The sequence below is a fragment of the Mesoplodon densirostris genome, chromosome 9, assembly GCF_025265405.1.
Source record: "Mesoplodon densirostris isolate mMesDen1 chromosome 9, mMesDen1 primary haplotype, whole genome shotgun sequence".
Lineage (NCBI taxonomy): Eukaryota > Metazoa > Chordata > Mammalia > Artiodactyla > Ziphiidae > Mesoplodon > Mesoplodon densirostris.
In genome coordinates this window covers 70,588,363-70,608,644 of record NC_082669.1, presented here as the reverse complement: position 1 = coordinate 70,608,644, position 20,282 = coordinate 70,588,363, and the positions used below count along the sequence as shown (strand labels likewise).

Below are 20,282 nucleotides of genomic sequence, written 5' to 3'. Positions count from 1 at the left end.
TGTGGCTTTGAAGCCAGTGCCTCCCACACCATGACTTGAGGTTTCCATTTACACCCTATACCACAGCATCCTACGCAGTCATTGTTGTTAACAAACTGGGATTAGAGAGCTTTTGGGGAATCTGAAGAAATGTATGGACACTCTTCCTTCCAAGTGCACATGAGTATATCCACTCAAATGCAGAGGCTCACAGACACCCTTTCCTAAGACTGATCAATGACCTCCTAAGAGTTCATGAACTTCAGTTTAACGACACCTATCTAGAAGTTAATTAAAAACTATATTACAGGGTTCTCTCATTTAATGTGTTTACATTTCATCTCCCAAACCACATTACAAGCTCCTAAACTCAGGGTCTGTATCAGCCTTTTTTTTTCCTTTTTTTTTTTTTTTTTTTTTTTTTTTGCGTTATGTGGGCCTCTCACTGTTGTGGCCTCTCCCGTTGCGGAGCACAGGCTCCGGATGCGCAGGCCCAGCGGCCATGGCTCACGGGCCCAGCCGCTCCGCGGCATATGGGATCCTCCCAGACCGGGGCACGAACCCGTATCCCCTGCATCGGCAGGCGGACTCTCAACCACTGCGCCACCAGGGAGGCCCTGTATCAGCCTTTTATCCATGTCCTCCAGGGCACCTTCCCGAATGCTGGAAATTCATTGGGTGTTAATACAAACTTGTTATAGACGATGCATCTTTGCCACTCTATCATCCAAGTCTGACCTTAAAATGTCTGCTCTCTTTAAACTAGAAATTGCTATCTATCAGTAAAGAGAACTTCTTACCTGAGTGAAAAGATGGGTTTCACATCTCTAAATTAACCTATCTTCCAGTTTTAAAGCCACCTTAGAGCTTTGTGAACATTAAGTAAGTTGCTTAGAAGAGAGTCCTGGGTTTGAATCCCAGTCTTGCTACACAATGACTACAAAATCATGTGCACACTACCTGTATAACTTCAGTCTGTTCACCTGTAACATGGGTTGAAGAACAACTACTTTGCAGGGTGGTTATAAAGACAAAGATAGCATTGCAAAAGTGCCAAAAGCATAATAGATGCTTAGAGAGTAGTCATTATTAGTTGTATTATTATAAATGCTATGCAAATCTAGCAAGTAGATACCCACTGCCAGCTGAAATAGGGCTGGATAAGACTGTAACATACGTATAAAATGTAAATGTGTTGAAAAGACAATGTGAGTTTAGTTCATCTATAAAAGACATACAAATGTAGATTTGGGAGTAGAATGGAGTAAGCCGCTAGACCAAAAGAAGAATGTTAACAAGGTCGTGGACATGGGAAAGAAGGCAGCTTGCATAAGAATAGCAGGAGACTGATCTGCCCAGAGTGGGTAGTTGCTTCAGGAGATGTTAAGACACCCAAGCCGTCTAAATAAATTGGCCTGAGATTTATTGCCAGCCTGAGAAGTTTAAATGTATTCCAGATAACCAGCATTTCTTAACATGTTTCCTATGAAACATCAATCCTGCCTGTTACTCTGCCAAAATAAGTAGAAATAAAAAAACCTCTGCAGCCCAAATTAGCTTGGGAGGGACTCTACGCTCCATCATCCTCCTGCAAGTCTACCCTGCACATTGGCATAGAAAGGGCTCTGCGAATTCTGCAGTGAGGAAACAAATTTCCGTTTACTTGACCCAGCATTTCCCTAATGTATTTAATAACAGAACCTTGTTTTGAAAATATTACTCATTACTATCCCTCAGCACTAGAGTTTTATAAAACAAACTTCGGGAAATTCTGAGAGAGACCAGTGAAGGAAGCCGGTATTGGTTTCGTGAAAGCCAAGTTTGGGTTCCGACAGTGGTATGCAGAAGGGGCTGACGGAGAAAAGACAGAGTTTAGTTGCAGGCAATAGGATGAGGTTCTGGCTGCCGTGGGAATGGGAAAGGAATTATTTATTAGAAAAAAAACGCAAAGAGACAATCAACCAGACCTGACGACTGATTATCAACAAGGGAGAGAAATGCCCAAAGTATGAGAAATAACATTAAGATTCAAAACCTGCGCAGCTGGGATAAAGAGGGTGCCAAAATTCAGTCAACAGATAGGGGTTGGAAACAGTCATTAATCTCTCCATCCAACTCCCAACCCAGATAATTTACAGAATCAAAGGTAGCAACTGTTAATCAAATTCAAATACAGTCCTTTGTGAAAGAAGAATGTACTCTCCAAAAAAGTTAGAAGCTGAGACCTACCATATTCGTATCTTGTCAAGAAGTCCTATGTTAAGGACCTGGAAGTTTGGACAAATGCGAAACCAAAATGAGAGAGTAACTGCAGATGCAGGCAGGGCTGTGAGCTCACAGGATGAAAAGGTGTAAAGTAAAAGCAGAACAGATGTGTGTACTAAGGAGAGATATGAAAGGGCAGAGCAGAGGAAAGGAGCTATGGCTGGGGGTGGAGAGCATTAACCAAGAAGGGGACTGTGATAAGGAAAAGGATGATACTACTCATAAATATGAATTTCACATCAAAGGGAACCACCGAGTGCAGCTAATGAGTCATATCTCCAAACTCCCAAGGAAGGTTAGAATTCAAGTATTGTAATCCAAAAAGCAGAAGAGGTTAAGTGACCTCAAAAACATAGATAAGGTTTTAAAAGGTGAGCAAATACAACTGCTTTCAAATAGAAGCCCTTAATCGTGTACAGAAGAAAGAAATTGGCAAACTTCATATGTATTTGGCGGTAAACCTCTGAAATGAATAAAAATGTAGTCAACAAAGAACATATAACAGTGCTTAAAGTTTGGGCTCTGGAGTCACATGGACCAGGCTATGGGTTGACCTCACCTTATTTAATTTCTCAGACCCTCAGATCTCTCATTTGTAAAATGGGTATAACAATAGCTTCCACTGCATGGATCATTGTGAGGATTAAGTGACAGAACTGCATGGAGAGCATTTATCACAATGCCTGACACAGATTTACATTCAATAAATCGCAGCTGGTAATTGGAGCAATTGTAGTGGCAGCAGAGTAGCAATTTTTTGTTGTTCTTATTTTATTCAGAGGAGATGTGACCTCCAGAGATGTATAAATCTGCCTCAGCTTTCCATACAGTAATGCGTAATTTATTATACAGTTTTTCCCACAAAGTATACTTCTCAGAGTTTGGGATTTATATTCTTTGTTTTGTCACTTAGGGGTATTTTAGGTGCACCACTTTTAAGAGGTTTTGGTCACAAGTTTCTTTAAAAACTGGGTATTTGCATCTTCCTTGAAGATTCAAGATGGCAGCCTTGGCTAAATGTGCCAGATGTCTAATAATGAATTTATACATATCCTTATGTATAAAATATATTCTTTCAAAATTAGGCAAGAGAGTAACTTTTAACTGAATGATTTAATAATGGTGTATCTATATTAAGAATACTTTCCCAAGCAAAAATCCAGGGAGGCCATATGATATTACAGAATGAATACCGGAGAAGGAGGTAAAAAAAATGCAGGTTTTCATCGTAACTCTTAAAGTTAATACTACTGTGAGCCTCAGTTTCCTCACCTAAGAAGTAGGAAGGTTGACCTCATAGTTAAGGTCCATTCATTTACACAATTCCATGATGCTAAAATGATGATGAGCTTGACTGGCAGAGTGATTCTGCTCTTTCTTACTCCCGATGGAATTTATACACAGTGATTTCAAACTTAAAACTATAGGTATTTTATCATTGTAAGTAAGAAATTTGGGGAGATCTTCACTTACTGCTGGAAATACCTCCACCTTGAGCTGCCAGAAGGAAAAAACATACCTGGAAAAATGAGCGGACATGGAAAAACCACGCCAGTTTGATTTGTCAGTGAGCACAGAGCACACCAACTGTTCTGGACCTGAGCAGAAAGGTGGAGGTGTCGCCAGGTAGATGAAAGTGTGGGCACTTGAGTCTACCTTTCTCCCCAGGTGGCGTGGAGGGAAAGTATCAAATTGGAAACTCTCCCTAAAATCCTTCTCCAATCTCTAATCCCCACCAGCTGTAAAGCCCTTCGGACCTTCTCTTCCCTTCCTAACTGCACCTGGTTGTCAAGCCGAACAAAATGACTAAGAAGTCAATGGTAGAAACTCCAGCCCAGGCCCTGGGGCCAGACTTCATTGGAGGAATTTGGGCTCCACTACCTACCTTGGGCATCATTCTTAACCTCTAAGCCTCAGTTCCCTCAGCTGTAAAATGGAGCTAATAACATTACTTGACCATAAAATGGATGTGAGGATCAAGTAAGATCAAAGATAGCCCAGGACAGTGTTTGGGCTGTTTATTAATATAAATAAAAATTAGCTGCTGCTGCTATTACAATTACTGCCATTATTGTTCCATGATGATGACTGTTAACTAAACAGTCAGAACTTACGAAGTTACTGACACCCTGTAGAAACTGACAATACATGGTGGATAATAACCCCTAATAACCTCAGGCTCCTCCAACTTTGCATCAATTTACAGCCAGAACATTGAAGGTAACAGTATCCCTTAGAACAGAGCAGCATATAAAATGGAAAACAAACTGATTTCCTCACACCCTTCCAATGCCGCTTCTGCCTGCGTGGGGTTTCCCAGCCGCCACGTGTGGTACAGTTGGGTTTTATTTGCCACCCCGTCTGTTGGGTGGGCCTTGGGAGCTGTGACAAACCCACCTCCAGATGCTGGAGGCCAACTTCAGTGGCCACTTAGCTTAACACCTCCTCTTCCCCCTCGGCAGGGCTAAAGTCAACACCACAAATTCTTATTCTACAAGCATCTTGAGCTCCGGTTTCAAATCTCCTTGCTTTCCTGAGTTAAAGACAGACTCTTGGCATTAAGGGACCTGGAGTTGCTTACAGTCTCGGAGGCTCAAACACAGAATTACTAATTTGCGGAACCTCTGTCAGTGGAGATTTCTCATAAAATGGGCCCTAAGGTCACTGTTTCATTAAGTTGTTGCATTCCCCTTCCTACAACCACTCTTTAATTGAAGATCGCTATAGGGATGCTCAGGGACTTAAAAAAAAGTGTGCTAAGACCAGGCAGGGCAATTCCACCATGCCTGTGGTGGGTGCACGCAGCAGGCAGGGCCCCTTTTGGACAGCAGGCACCCCAGTGCTGCACATAGCTGGAAATCTAACCCTTGGGGGTTTTTAAAAGTCACCTGGCAACTGTGAGCCTCCTTGTACCCTGAGTTGCTGAAATCTGATATTTCCTGTTACTTGTGGGACATGCAGTTGAGGTTATTTCAATTAAATGCACATCTGTGCTCAGCATACCCTGCCCTCCTCTGTGTTATGTAATCGTGAACTTTGTTTTGGGGTTAGGATTCTGATGGTGAGGATTGATGTAGCTACAGGCACAGCTTAATGAATCTATAAGACCGGAGCTGGGGCACCAATGTCTGGACTGCCTTTGGTTGCCTCTGGTCTTGTAGATGGTTAAGAGACTAAATTCTTTCTCAAAGTCAATCTCTCTTTCCCTCCCTCTCTCTCTCCACACACACACACACACACACACACACACACACACACACCCCAACACACACACACACCTCCCTCTTTTACCAGGGAAAACTTTGCCACTAAGTACTATTTCCATGTCTGAAAACAGACATTCGGCCAACAAAGAATTTATCTGATTCAGGTCTCTGTTGGGTGGCTAGGTCAAGATTCCACCTACTGTTTGCCAACACACAGTAAGATAACATTTCACACAAACCAAGTGCTATACATACAACAGACAGTGGCCTTCTTGGCCCCCAACTCATGATCCCATCACGCTCAGCTCCGGGAAAGCAGGACTCGCTTTAGGCGATAGCTCATACTTTGGCAGGAAACAGCATTGGCACCAAAGCTTTATAAAGTTTGTTTAGCTCAGTTCAAATATTTCACTTTAAATAAATCATCTAAACAAAATTTAATTCTTTTCAGTTGGAAAGAGAGAATCTCCCATGTTATTAAAAGACAGTAATCCTTTTCATACTTTCTTCAGGTCTGATTTTAAAAGGACTTTTTTTTTTTTTGATAGAATAATCATTGGCCTTTCAGACCAACCCAAAGACTACTGTACTATAAGGGACATAACAGTGTTGTGCGTCAATTATTGCTTATTACCTACAAAATTATAAATGACTGTTATCACTGACTTGCAAAGAGAAGACTAAAAATGTTCTACACATTTACTTCGAGTTTTCTCTTCACTATTCCTTTCAGAGGTCTGAGAGAGCCCCAAACACTACCAAGACAGATTAAGCCAGTCAATAAAGCAGGAATTCTGTGGGAGTTTAGAAACAGACAATGCAAGGTCACTGTTGGAAACAATGGAACACTCATCTCACTGCAGATAACCAAAGTAAGTTTTAGATTTGAAGCTATGTAATCAGTCCATTTTATCTGTGTATGTACGTATATATATCTATCTAAGTATTTATTCCTGTCTCCTTCCAAAAGAGGATTGCAAGTAGTTTACACACATACATGCTAAATAATCCAAAACACATAAAGGTAGTAGACATATAAGACAAAGTCAGGAGAAAGTTTATTACTCAAGAACCACATGCTGTCAGAGATGGGGTACAAATTTATTTCTAGCTTCCTAGCAACTAAAGCAAAGATGGTTTAGTTGACTTGAATCGATCGAGATATAATATGCCTTTACAATTTTTTCTAGGGCTAGGCAATGACAATATAGAAATACATTCAATTAAATCCAGAGGCTTCTGCTCTGTCTTTTTTTTTTTTTTTTGCCACACCGTGCAGCATGTGGGATCTTAGTTCCCCAACCAGGGATCGAACCCGTGTCCCCTGCAGTGAAAGCAAGGAGTTTTAACCACTGGCCACCAGGGAAGTTCCCCTACCCTGTCACTTTTTACATCAGCAAAGGTCAGCCTCAGTTTACCCTCCTGCTTCCTCCTGTGTTAAGAGTCAAGTTACTGTTACTAGTACCACAGGTGTTTATTTCTGGATTCACCTACACTGTTACCCCTGTTTGGAGTACCAATGCTTCTCAACCAAGGGTGATGTTGCTCCCCAGGGGACATTTGGAAATGTCGGGAGATATTGCTGGGATGCTACTGGCATCTAGTGGGTAGAGGCCAGAGATGCTGCTAAACATCACACAATGCACAGGACAGTTTCCACCACAAAGAGTTATCTGGCCAAACTATCAGCAATCCTGAGGTTGAAAACTCTGCAGTAACTAATGGGGTATATATGTGCATGTGTGATCTTGTTTGAATGAGACAGAAATTGGTCATTTTTCTGGTTTTAGAACACACTAGCCTTAGCTTGGACTTCAACCTTCATTTGTCTGCTCTAGGAACCCATATACCAGAAGAACTTTCATAATTGACGTAGGAGGAAAAAATGAGCTCTAAGGTTTGTTCTGGATCCTGGGTATAATGACAAAGGAATGACAAAACAGGAGGTCTTTTGGCCGCAGCTAAAGGACATTGGAATAAGTCTACCTGAATGTGCTATGAAAATCTGGGCATTGCTTAAAAAAACTGGAAGTCATCCCTTCTCATAACTTGATCTGAATAAATAAACCTCTACAAATAGAATGTGTTTTACAGCATTGATGGAAGAACTGCTGGAGAGCAAGAGACAGTAAACAGATGGAAAGAACACCAAAGGAAACTGAGACATCACCATCTGATGATATCATCTCGATCTGGACCAAGAACCACATGCCTGGGCTCTTCCCACACTGACCTGCTGGACGCAGGTGCACAGAGTCAGTGATCTCCCTGGTGCCCCTCCAGCTGGGTGGCTTCTCCCTTGCCAACTTGCCTCTCTCAGTGACAGAAGTCACAGGCCCATTCACATGTACATTTATATGTACAATACAATGTACAATAAATATTTAATATGACCAGTTACAAACTTGGTTTAGTTTTGTCATGCCCATCCTTCTATTCTTCTTTTTCTTTCCTTTTTGTTTTCTAATAAGCCACCAGTATTCTATATTTGGAAAGTCTAGCCCATAGTGGATAAACTAATAATGAAATGTAGCTTTCCTCTCAACGATCTCAATAATCTTCCTTCTTGATTCTTGCAACACAAAGTCAGGTAATTCAAGATTTAGGCTGTTTCTGTACAAGACTGGCCATATGTTTTTATTAAGCTGATAAGCAGTGTTCCTGCCTGACAGCAGTGAGATGGGCAGATGTAACCTGTGTTCATGCAAATCGAAAGGGTCAGCTAGGAAATCTGAGGAGTTCATTAGAAGTTCAGTTGAAGTCTCTGCTTCAACCAGGAGGTACTTTCTAGGGAAATGCAAACATCTTCATCGACATGGATACAGAGGAAAACTTCATCAATTTAGACTCAACTCTGCTCATCCAAAAAGGAATGAAGCTGGAAGCGGCCTCCAAACCATCCCTAAACAAAATTTCCTCAGAGAGTCTCTGGGAAGATGATTAAATGTAATAGTTTATACACATGTTTTAAAATCAACTGGTGTGTTAATCATAGCTAATTCTTCTTTGTGCATAATTCCCAGGCTCTACTAAGTCATACTTGGTTGGCCTCCTTTGAGTTATTTTATGTACTTACTTACCTTTAAAGAAAAATTCTTTTATTAAATTTATAATTTAATTTTCATTAATTCAGCCAGTACTTTCATCCAGTGTATAGTGTATAATTGTCTAATATCTCTCAGTCTCAAAAACTGGTGAGATATAGATATGTATGTGTATATATATATAGTAATACATGTATATATGGTAATACAGACAACGAACCTATGCATCCATTGTCTAAATGGGAGCACTTGTTCCCACGTGAAAGCTGCTTTTCAGCTGTCATCAAAGCCCACTTCTCTATGCCTGAATGGCTCAAAAATACCTTCTAATAGACTCCATGGCTTGGTTAATCCTGCTTATCATACTAATTTGACAGTGACATTATGAATACTCCTCCTTTAACAAAACACTTCAGAAAGCTATCTCGAAAGCATATGAACGTGAGGGGACTAAAACAGTGGTTTGCTAATAGATCCGGGCATGCCTACATGTGGGGATGACATTAAATCTGTTGCTATGCTCTCTGCGTGGTGGGTAGTACAGTCCCAGATGGCTTTCGGAATAAGCCATGTTAGAGAGAACCTTCAAGAGCTCAGTTAAAAATAACAGGATGGCCAAACCATTGCCAACCTAATGAACTCTTGTTTTCTCTCTACCGACAGCGACATGGGATGTGCCCAAGTGAAAGGGCAAAACGGTGGGGGTGAGGGAGGAAGAAGCCTAACTGTTTGGCTTCATAATGACAGAAGGAGAATCTCTCCTAGATTATATATAATGTTTGGTTTTACTGGATGTCATTATCTTAGCCGCTAGGACTGCAAATGCTATGAGCAGTTAAAAGGCACGTGAAGTTATCTGGTCCTTCCTAAAACCTCATCAGACCATTTGTCTTCTAAATTTCTCAGAGCAACAAATTCCAAAGGAAACATCTACATTTGTCTCAGTTGTGCTTCTGTTCGAGGATTACCATTGACTTAAATTGTCTGTAGGAAGGTGAGATGATCCCATCCTAGACCTACAGAACTAAAATAGGCTGAAAACTTACACCACCGTTTTTCTTGTTGCACTATAAAATGCAAAATAAATATTAATAGCATATTTTTAACAAACTTACTTTCAGTGCAAATAGGACAGCATCCTTTCCTGTTGAGAATTTTACCCTAATCAAGAGAAAAACAAATAAGATTTCAGTGTTAAGAAACAGGGTCTGCTGAGGACAAAACTCTTTTTTAAATCTAATACCAGACAAACCAATGAAATCAGTCCCAGCTGTATTTGAACTCAATGCCCAGATGGTGATGATGGTGGTAAAAATGAAGTTTCAAGTATCAGGTTCTATGGCCAGGCAGAGTCATTCAGAAAGCTTTCCTGTTTTTATCCTCCGAGAAATACAATATCTAAAGGCCTCATTGGTGTGATTTTTCTCACATGGAGCGAAGATGGAGACAGTCTGGATTCCACCTTTTCACTGATACCCAAATCTAGCCCTCTAGAGACCAAGTGCACACACACAGAAATGGGAATTGGCTGTCACGCTATCAATCCATGCAAGGCCTTCATTCTGTCTTTGCTTATTGGAAGGGCCCAAAAATAAACAGTAACCCAAGCTTGGGCCTATGCATATGAACAATATCTGTGCTACAGATCAAATTCAGTCTGATTTCTTCTTTCAGAAAGCAGTATGCCATCCCTGTTAAGTCACTATTATGTAGTCAAAGCCAATGAGGCTGAGGGTTTTGAAATCCTGAGTAATTTTCCATTACCTTTCTGGAAATACAGTGTAATCTCCTCTACTGCATTTCTTTCAATTTTTTGCTGATGCTTGACATTTAAAGGAAGAAGCTTATTCTCAGGACCCTTATCAGAAAATGGATCTTTCTTATCTCTGACTCAATGGAATCACAGGGAAAAAGAAATGTGGAAGAAGATTAACATTTAGGAAGCACATGCTATGAAACAAACATCCTACTAGATATTTCCCCTAGGTTATCTAACATCAGGTTAATTGTAAGGATTTTATAAGTTAATATTAAGAACATATTAGGGTTTAATTAATATTATGTTATTATAATCTGTGTTATTAAGACGCACCAGAATTTTATGAGCTGAGCATTTTCCTTCTTATAGATGAAGAAATAGATGTCACGCAACACAAGGGTAGTAGAACCCAAAATCAAACCTAATTTTGTGTGACTTTATGGGCCACCTTCTTTCCACTCCAGATTTTTAAGATGAGAGAGGTCTCATCTTAATCTTTAAGAGAACTTAACATTTACTGGGTATCTGCTATACAGTAGAAAGAATGTTATACGTTCTTCTTACTTTATCTCATTTATGCTTCACAACAACCCTCTAAATATAGATGCCCTTTTCCCATCTTTATAGGAAACTAAGGAAACAGACCACAGAGAGGTGGCCCAAGACTTGTGTCAAGGCCACACACTGGTTTACTACCTGTCAATTGCATCAGGAATAGATTTAGGTACTTAAAAACAATCATACTAACCAAAAAAAAAAAAAAAAAAACCCAAGATGCTAGTTGATTATTGAAGAATTAGAACCATGTCTGATTCATTTTTGCATCAGCGAAGCCTTAAAAGGTACATTAAAGGCTATGACAGGTTTGAATGAGACTTAAAACTGGCAGCCCTCCCATGGCTGGGGCACCATGACAATCTTTTTTTTTTTTTTTTTTTTTTTTGCGGTACGCGGGCCTCTCACTGTTGTGGCCTCCCCCGTTGCGGAGCACAGGCTCCGGATGCGCAGGCCCAGCGGCCATGGCTCACGGGCCCAGCCGCTCCGCGGCATATGGGATCCTCCCAGACCGGGGCACGAACCCGTATCCCCTGCATCGGCAGGCGGACTCTCAACCACTGCGCCACCAGGGAGGCCCCACCATGACAATCTTATGGCCAAGACTTCTCTTATCTTTCTATTTGGCACAGAGGTCTCCTTCGGCTTCTCATGACTGAAAACAGTTGAGGACAAAGCCAAAGGAGGTTGGCTCAGGCTGATGAAATGATAGCACCGGAGGGTGGCATCAGGTTCACTAACGGAACGGGGCAGAGCTGTATAAACCAAGTCCTCAACAAAGGGTGACTATGATTCCCTACATCTGCACCTCGACAGAAACAGCCAGCTCCCTTCTTCAGGAAGTGAGAATGGGGCTGGTCAGATCACTAAATTAGGCAGGGAATAAATCAAGGGCAAGCTATGAAGCCTGTGCTCCTGAGTTACATTAACTCGCTGTGGAACTCTGGACCCGCTGCGACCTCATCAGTAAGAAGGGTCTAGTAACAACACCCACCTCAGAGGGGTGGTCTCAGCAACAAACAAGATTGGTCCTGTGACTACAGAGAAAGTTTCAGTACATATTAACACTGATGAGATGACAGTGTCCTAACGACCTTGTCCCCAGTGGAACCCTCAGTCCCTCTCAAAAAAGGCACTCCTTTGCCCCTGGGGGACTGTCAGGGAGGGAATCCAACCACAGAATTCTTTTTCAACAAGGCACGCATACTTCTGGAAAAAGAGATGTGTAGTAGCCAGGAAGGACAGAGCAGGAATACAGCCTGCTTCTCCAGAAAAATTTTTTTTAATTTCCCCAGGCAATGCAGGGGAGGGGAAGTTAAGTGTTTAACAGGATTTCCATGGTAGAACCAAGTTATCTTCCAAAGTGCTTGTGCTGGCCCCTGAGGAGGGAAAGTATGAACCAGAGGAATGGTTGGAAAAATGCCTAGAAACAGAAAGGTAAGTAAGCCCTGAGGCAGGAGCCGGGCACTGCCTGATGGGCTCTGACAAGACGAGGAGGGGTGGGGCAGGAACAGGCCCTCCTGGAGGGACGGATGCTCCTGGCCCAAATATGGTCCACAAAGAAGAGACACTAATGAGATGCTGGTGACTGAAAGAGCGGTGACCTCCCCATGGCAAGCGGACAATGAAAACCATCACGCCTGCAGCACAGCCCTCTGTTTTTGTCTTGTAGAATAAGGAAGCCCATTATTACTAACATGTGCTGCCAGAGTTCATTAGCAGCAAGGGTTCCCCGAGGACGGGCAGAGATGATGTGATCCCATTTTTCCCAATGAATATTTATAAGCAGACCATGCTCAAGTCTCCTTATTGTATTGCCTGGTTTTTTTGTTTTTTGTTTTTTGTTTCTTTTATAGGAGGTTTTCAGTTTTATGTCTGAGGCTTTTTAAAGCAAGACTAATTAGGATTTTTTTTTCTTTTTTTTCTGCTCCTTTTATTCAGTTGTGCAATAGCAACAGCTGTTGTTTTTTTGTGCCTCATTTGGCCCTCAAGTAAAAACAGCAACTTTTTGTTTATAATAATAACAGATGTGAATAAAATTAAAAGCCGTCTCTAACAGAGAGGGGAAGACATGTCCTGAATATATGGATGTATTTTTTCATTCACTGGACGGTATTGAATAGGCTTGACATTTTCCCAAAATGCATAAAACCTTGAAAGGTTTCAAGTTGCTGAGGTGAATTCAATGAAGTTCATGCTTTGGAAGATAATGGTTGCTTTATTCAGTGCGCTGGAACTGTGGGTTTCTGAAAAGAGATATTTCCATAAGGATGTTATTTCCATTTGGGGCTACAACAGAGGCCAGGGTTAGAGAGGGAAAACTTCAGTAAAGGGGCTGGAGGGTGCTGCTGGGCAGGTGAAACCCCTTGGGAAATTTACTAATAAACAACCACATATTCCTTTGAATGGTTAATGGGAAGAAAACTCTGATTTGAGAAATGAGAGAGAAAGCAGAAAATGCAAAGGATGGTTATGGTGTTCAACAGAAAACCCAGCAGAAGAAACAAGGGAGCAGATCAAACAGGAGTTGGAGACATTGAAACAAAGACCTGGGAGAGGTCCGCAAGAAATGGAGCAAGGTAAGAGCTATTGTCTCGCTAGGCTAGAATCTGGGCGGGAACCATAAAAGAGAAGCAGCAAGCTTTGCAAGCGACATGTGGCTGTTTGGGAACTTGGCAATTTTGGAGGCTCTGGATTTTGTGTTCAGAAGATGGTAGGTGACCATGCCACACACAGGATGGTTCTCAAGATGCTCAGGTAGAGAGAAAGTCAACCTGCACACATACCTGAGGGCAGCTGCTGATGGGAATGCACTGCTTCTTGCGACACTCTGTCTTGCCTTTCACACAAGCACAGATGGTGCAGTTGACAGAGGACCACATCTCTCCATCCTACAGGAGAGAGCACAGGATTCTGCTATCAGCTGGAGGCTGATGGGAGCTAATCCAGCAGGCTGGGATTTGTCTGTCAAGGAAAGCATTTCTTACCCTGAGTGATGGATGCCATCATTAGACTAAATTACTCTGAGGCGTTCATCTACATCTAAGATTGGAGGGGGGGTGTGTGTGTATGTGTGTGTGTGCATTTCCCCTCCAGGATATGAAAAGAATTCTCGTACATCTAACCAAGTCCTATTTGCATCTTGCACCTCCTACATTGTTTACTTAGCTCCACCCTGGGAGGCAAACAAGAGTTTTCATACATGATGCAACCATAAGGGTCTAATTTTTCCATCTGATAGGACTGAAATGTTTGAGCTGTCCCAGATGCCAGCAGTTAATTGAGATATCCGCAGGTGGTTAGTTCATTCCCAGATGTGACATGGTTCTGGCCCACACAGGGCACGAACATGCAAAGAACAGAGGCTAATTCATATGACTCCCATTGCCAGGCGGACACCTGACCAGCAAGCCGTCTGAAAATGTGGAGCCCAGACAGAAAATTCCAAGAGCCATTTGTCCCATGTCCCTGCCTGTCTGATACTCTCCTACCAAAAAGCTGGGTAGCACTTTGGGACACATTTTCTAGTCCAGAAAGGGCTGTTTGAGGAATTTCTTTGACTCCCTGGATTTATAATTGGCAATTGTCAAATGCCCAGTCACAAAAACCCTGTACCTCTGGAGAACATGCAGGAATGTGCATCCTTGTTTGTGAGAAAAGAGGTTACAGGCAAAGCAAGGATTCCTTTCTGGGCTTATGGATCTAAGCAGCAAATTTTATTAAAAGCAGAAAAACTAGCCCAGATCTTTGATGTTGACTATTTCCCTTTCTCTTCCTTCTCATTTTTTGAAGGTATTTTAAGGACTACCTACTCTCTAGTGCCTTTTATTTCTCTGACTGAGTCTGTCTCCAAGGGCATCTGACTACCGCAAATTCTCTGAGTGCACATTTCTAGGACTCTGTAAATTACTTCAGGCCTCGTCTACTTATATGAAGGGACCTTTCTGCGAGGAGCCTGGAAAGCACTTTGCACACAAAACTGTTATCAGAGTGAGCCTACTGCGTCTGGAGGCTCTGGAGACAGAGGAAGGCTTTGTGTAAAGTGGACACGTGAGTGGCTCTGGAAGCCCGGTGTAACCACAACACACACACACACACGACGGCCTTCCCTTAGGCATGACACATCAGGGCTTCTTACAGATGCCTTAAGAATCAAGACTCTCCCTCCACCTCTGTAATAGGAAGTCTAGCTAGGTGCAGCAGGCCTGAGGTGCCTCTGTCTCTGACTTGATTCTGAGGGTCTCGATTCTCATGGTATCCTGAGATGCTGCCTTCAGATACAGAGAGACTCCCTCCACCCCTGGGGAAAACAGACTAGATGGGAAGCACTTTGGACAAAGCCAACCATCTTCATCCAGATGTTTAAATGGTGGCTGCACAACTTCCCACCCGGGCTGCTAGAAAACGATGTAAAACATACCTGAGATGGGCAGCAGACAGCCCTTCTAGCTCGGCTGGGGCAGAGCTCTCTCACCTTTACTCACCTGCTCTGCTGGCCACAGACCCTGTGAACATCCTCACCCAAACATCTTCCAAATGAGAAAATCTCTCTTCGAAAAGGTAATTTCAGTGGAAAAGTTCTAAAAGAATCAGGGTCTTGGCAAGGAGCACTGAGCATCTCCGACTGCTGGAGATGCCCCTGGGCATTTGGGCACCCGCAGCTGTACCATCCGGGGGACATCCTCAGCTCAGCCCCAGCCACTGGCCACCACATTTGGAAAGGGCAATAATGTTTTACAGGTTTAAAGTATTTTGTAAAGCGAAAGTAAAGCCAAAGAAAAACACGTTTTCAAACAGTTGCTTCTCTGTCCCTGTGTGTCCTTGATTCTAAATACATATGTATATATAATATTGTAATATAAATAAGTACATTTATACACATACACACATGTATATACAAAAGATGGAATACTGCAATCTGCATTTTGTCAGGAGCTTTTTACAACTCAGTATTGTACAACAGTTCCCATGAGCTTGGCTCGTGACATACCCGGAAAATCTTGTTTCCAAACTTGCACACTTTGATGTCTTCCGGGGGCACTCGTAGAAGGCACTCCTCACAACAGGCCTCCTTGCCTTTGCTGCATCCACCAGGGTGGGAGCACTTCTTCTTACACACTACAGTAGAGTCCTGGGGGCCCAAAGGCAAACTGGAAATTAAAAACCATTTCCACCTCTACCGAACACCCTACCTCGCCTTCCTTTAACAACCCATAACTAACTGCTTTAAAACATATCCTGGGGCTTCCCTGGTGGCGCCGCAGTGGTTGAGAGTCCGCCTGCCGATGCTGGGGACATGGGTTCGTGCCCCGGTCCGGGAAGATCTCACATGCCGTGGAGCGGCTGGGCCCGTGAGCCATGGCCGCTGAGCCTGCGCGTCCGGAGCCTGTGCTCCGCAACGGGAGAGGCCACAACAGTGAGAGGCCCGCGTACCGCAAAAAAAAAATAAACCATATCCTGAAGATACCATATTTTAATTTGTTGCCATAAATCTTTCATTCACTTCAAAATGTTATTTGCTGACTTAGTATCTGGACCAGAAGAAGAAGCAGCTATGTGACATATGCTCCCCACCTTCCAAGGGTTTATTATTTAATGCTCAAGAGACTGATGATTCTGCTAGAGCCAATGTGTGGCAAGAAGCCCTGGGTCACTGTGGGCCAAGAAGCTTCCTTCTTTCTTCCTACACTTTTCCTCTTTTGCAGCCTTCATTAACTGTGCTCCCTCTGTTCTCCTCCTTGGCTTTATGACACCTTCTAGAAGTTTAGTGTAAAGGTTTAGCGTATCTTTGGTCAAAGAGTAAAAATTTAGAGCTCATGTTCCACGTTAAGATGAAATTCCTTACTGTGTTCTATGTTCACAAAGGAACCAAACAAGCAGTTCCAAAGCTGGGACTGGGTTCTAGGGCTCTTCCATAAACTGTGTGACCTTAAATGAGGCCACTTAAACTCTGAGGGTGACCAGGGTAGAATGCCAGTTCATTTATTAAGTGTGTTATCTTGTGCAAATCCATCTCCCTGAGCCTCAGATTCCTCATCTTCAAAATGGAGATGATAATACCTACTTCTCAGGTTTATTGTGCAGTTTAAATGAAATATGTAAAGTACTTGGCACAGTACCTGGCACACAGAAATTATTATAAGTCAACTCATAAATTGGAAAAAAAATCCTTTGTCAAACTGTATGTCTTGATTTCAAGTTTGAAAAACAAGGGCACTCACTAGCTCTCGAATAATGCATACTTCATGGTAGATTTCCCAACTTTCATTAAATGCACACCCACACCCACCCATCCCACCCCCCCACACACAAACACACACACAGTACCCATTAGATCATTGCCTGGCACTGGGTTAAGCAATGAGAATACAGAGATGGATGGATGTGCTCTGTCTTCAAGGAACTCACGAAGAGGAGAGAGAACCATCTGAACAAAGACTGCGGTATAATGTAAACAGAACTAGTAAAGGTGTAGGGGTAGTAGAGAAGATGGAACAATTACCAATCTAGGTGGGTCAGGAAAGCCTCACTAAAGGAGGTGACACCTGAGATAGGCTGCTGTGGATGAAGAGGAGTTTGCTAATCAAATTTAAAGAAGATGAGGACACAGCAGGCAGAAGAATCCTTAAATCTGAAGCCATGGAGACCTGAAACCATACTGTGTTCAGAGAACTATTTCCTGTACCTGCCATGGCATTGGGTGGGGATGCCGGAGAGGGAAGCTCTAAATAGATAAAAAACAATACTGATCATCCCAGATGATTGCAGCCTGATTCTTCAAGCATCCAATTTCCTAGAAATGATTGTGAACTCATACTCTGATAAAAACATCTTGAAGGAATGGTTGCACTTCTTTTGAGTACTGGGGCATATTGCCTAATCATCTCTCAAAGAATCTCTTAAAGAATGAGACCCAAGGGACTTCCCTGGTGGTGCAGTGGTTAAGAATCCACCTGCCAATACAGGGGACACGGGTTCGAGCCCTGGGCTGGAAAGATCCCACATGCTGTGAAGCAACTAAGCCCGTGCACCACAACTACTGAGACTGCGCTCTAAAGCCCGCGTGCCACAACTACTGAAGCCTGTGCACCTAGAGCCCGTGCTCCGCAACAAGAGAAGCCACCGCAATGAGAAGCCCGTGCACTGCAACGAAGAGTAGCCCCTGCTCGCTGCAACTAGAGAAAGCCCACGCACAGCAACGAAGACCCAAAACTAAATAAATAATGAATTTATTAAAAAAAAATTTGTCTGCAAAAAAAAAAAAAAGACAAAAAATAGAATGAGACCCAAAATATTGCAAGCATAACTAATTTCCATTCCTGGGATGCCTGGCTTTCCTGTAATCAAGAGAATTGGAAATGTGATGTGTTTCATCAAAGGCTCAGTATCCCCAAGAGGAAGCTATAACCGGTGAAATTCCTGTAGAGAAAGAGAAGTCCTGATGATGGAGGCCAAGGCAGAAGGAGTGGCTATATGTTTAGCACAGGATAATACAAACCACAGAAGAGAGGACGGAGCCTCAGGAAGGTATTCCCGGGCTTCAGAATTACTCACTGCTCAGTGCCAGGGAACAGACAGTTTAGACCTTACTGGGCCACCTCCCTGAAGGAGTGCATGCTACTTAACAAAGCATGCCTCGAGTGACCAGGAACTTCTGAACTCTAATCCCAGCTACTGACTCATAGTTGACATTGAGAAAAGCTCCTCTTTCCCTCTATAGCCCTCTGGCTATTAAAAACAAAACAGCAACTATCACCACCAAAATGTATTCTAAACTCCCGTCACACAGATGTTTGGGTTAACTCACTAATGAATGATCCTAAAGTCCTCCATATAAATGATTTTCTCGGTTTCAGAAATAAATCACCACATAAACATAGTCTAGAAACGTGTGATATGTATCCCTTTAAATTTCTGAAGCTGTGGAATTCTTTCTTTACCAGTCACTAGACTTGTGGTTGCCTTTTGAGAAAAGTGTGCAATGACTCAAGTAAGAAATGCTACAACGAACAACACATAAATACTCTCTTCCCAAGCTACCAGGTTTATTTTTATGATAAACTGTGAATCCATGCCTTTCTTTTCTCTTGAATGCGATTAAAGCCATTTTTATTGCCAGGTGTATCAGAGAATTCATCTTGAATAATTAGAGCCAGAGAACATTGCCACGTGCATTTGTCTGATTTTTTTAGAAAGTCCTTTAGGAAGGACAGCCGCTAAGAGTTTAATTCTCACCACCAGGAGCTAACTTATTGGTCCTGGGAAGATGACAGTGAGTTGTAATTTGGGTCCTATGTTTGAACATTCTTGTGACCTTTAAGTATGATTTTACTCGTAAAGTGACATCAATAAGGCCTCCTTCACATAAATAACACATTATCATGTTTGGCTATGTTAACACTAAAAACCAAAAATGCTATCAGTGTTGGACCACCGCCCCTCAGAACCACCTTACCCTGCAGGTACATGCAGTGCAGTTATCATAGAGAAAAGAGGATCCATTGTCATAAACATCGCTGCGAAAGAGGCAGCTTCCAAATGGGAGGTCAAATACTTTCCTCTGACCTAGAGGGAAGCAATGGCATAGTGTTAGCAAGACAGAAGCCAGGTATGTCCCACTTCATCATCAGCAATTACATCACAGGCGTGTTAAACATTCTCACAAGACCAGCTATTTTGGTGCACAAAAACAGAGCCTTGGGTCAGATGTTCCCAGGGGATCCCCAGGAGTCATGAGTTTAGAGAGTTTTTGCTAAAGAGACTTTGATTCCACACTGAATCCTTTAAGTTCAACAAATCTTTATTATGAGTTCATCATAGTGAAGCAGGATGACTCAGACATCCTATCCTGATAGAGCTCAGTCTACTGGGGAAACACACCCACAAAAGATGATTTCAATACAGCAAGATGGGCAGCTCTGGAAAGAAGCCAATCTGGGAACTGTGGGGACAGGGAGGACAAAGAAGACTTCTTGGAGGATGTGATGCCTGAGCTGTATCTTAAAGAATAAATAAAATTATCCAGAAAGTGGGTATTGGCAGGGAAGAGGCAGGAGAAGTCAAGATATCCCAGGAAGGACTAGGATGAGGAAAAAGAACTAATGAGATAGCATCTCAGTTGAAGAAATGATAAGTCCATTAGCATAAAGGGGGACGCTAACTCAGAGCACAGAGAGGCAGACTCCAACTCCCCCAGGGTCCAACCTTCCACAGGCATCACACCGCTTGTAGAATTACCTTGGTTCCCCCTGACATGAGGATTTGATTGGGGACCCAAAGGACCAAAAAAGCAACCCCGAATAAAGGGTACAATCCAGTATCCTCCTTTCTTTCAGTATTTGAGTCTCTACTCGCTGGATCACATAAAACATCCCTGAAACATTACTTCAATTAAGGACTAAGTTGAGAAGTCAAAGATTAATCATCACTCATCAGATTTATACCCACACTCTTCCTGTATAAAGGTTAAAAGCA

At 42.5% G+C, this 20,282-nt stretch overlaps 1 protein-coding gene across 2 annotated transcripts in view; it reads right to left on the bottom strand.

The window, feature by feature from the left end:
• The window catches only part of BMPER (BMP binding endothelial regulator), a 252,603-nt gene that overhangs the window by 87,843 nt on the left and 144,478 nt on the right, over positions 1-20,282 (bottom strand). For both annotated transcript variants that reach the window (XM_060108393.1, XM_060108394.1), the window contains exons 8-11: positions 19,264-19,373; positions 15,799-15,939; positions 13,595-13,699; positions 9,610-9,655 (exon numbers count right to left, since the gene is read on the bottom strand). In XM_060108393.1, the coding sequence (XP_059964376.1) occupies positions 9,610-9,655; positions 13,595-13,699; positions 15,799-15,939; positions 19,264-19,373 (402 nt within the window). The remainder of the gene's footprint in view (positions 1-9,609; positions 9,656-13,594; positions 13,700-15,798; positions 15,940-19,263; positions 19,374-20,282) is intronic.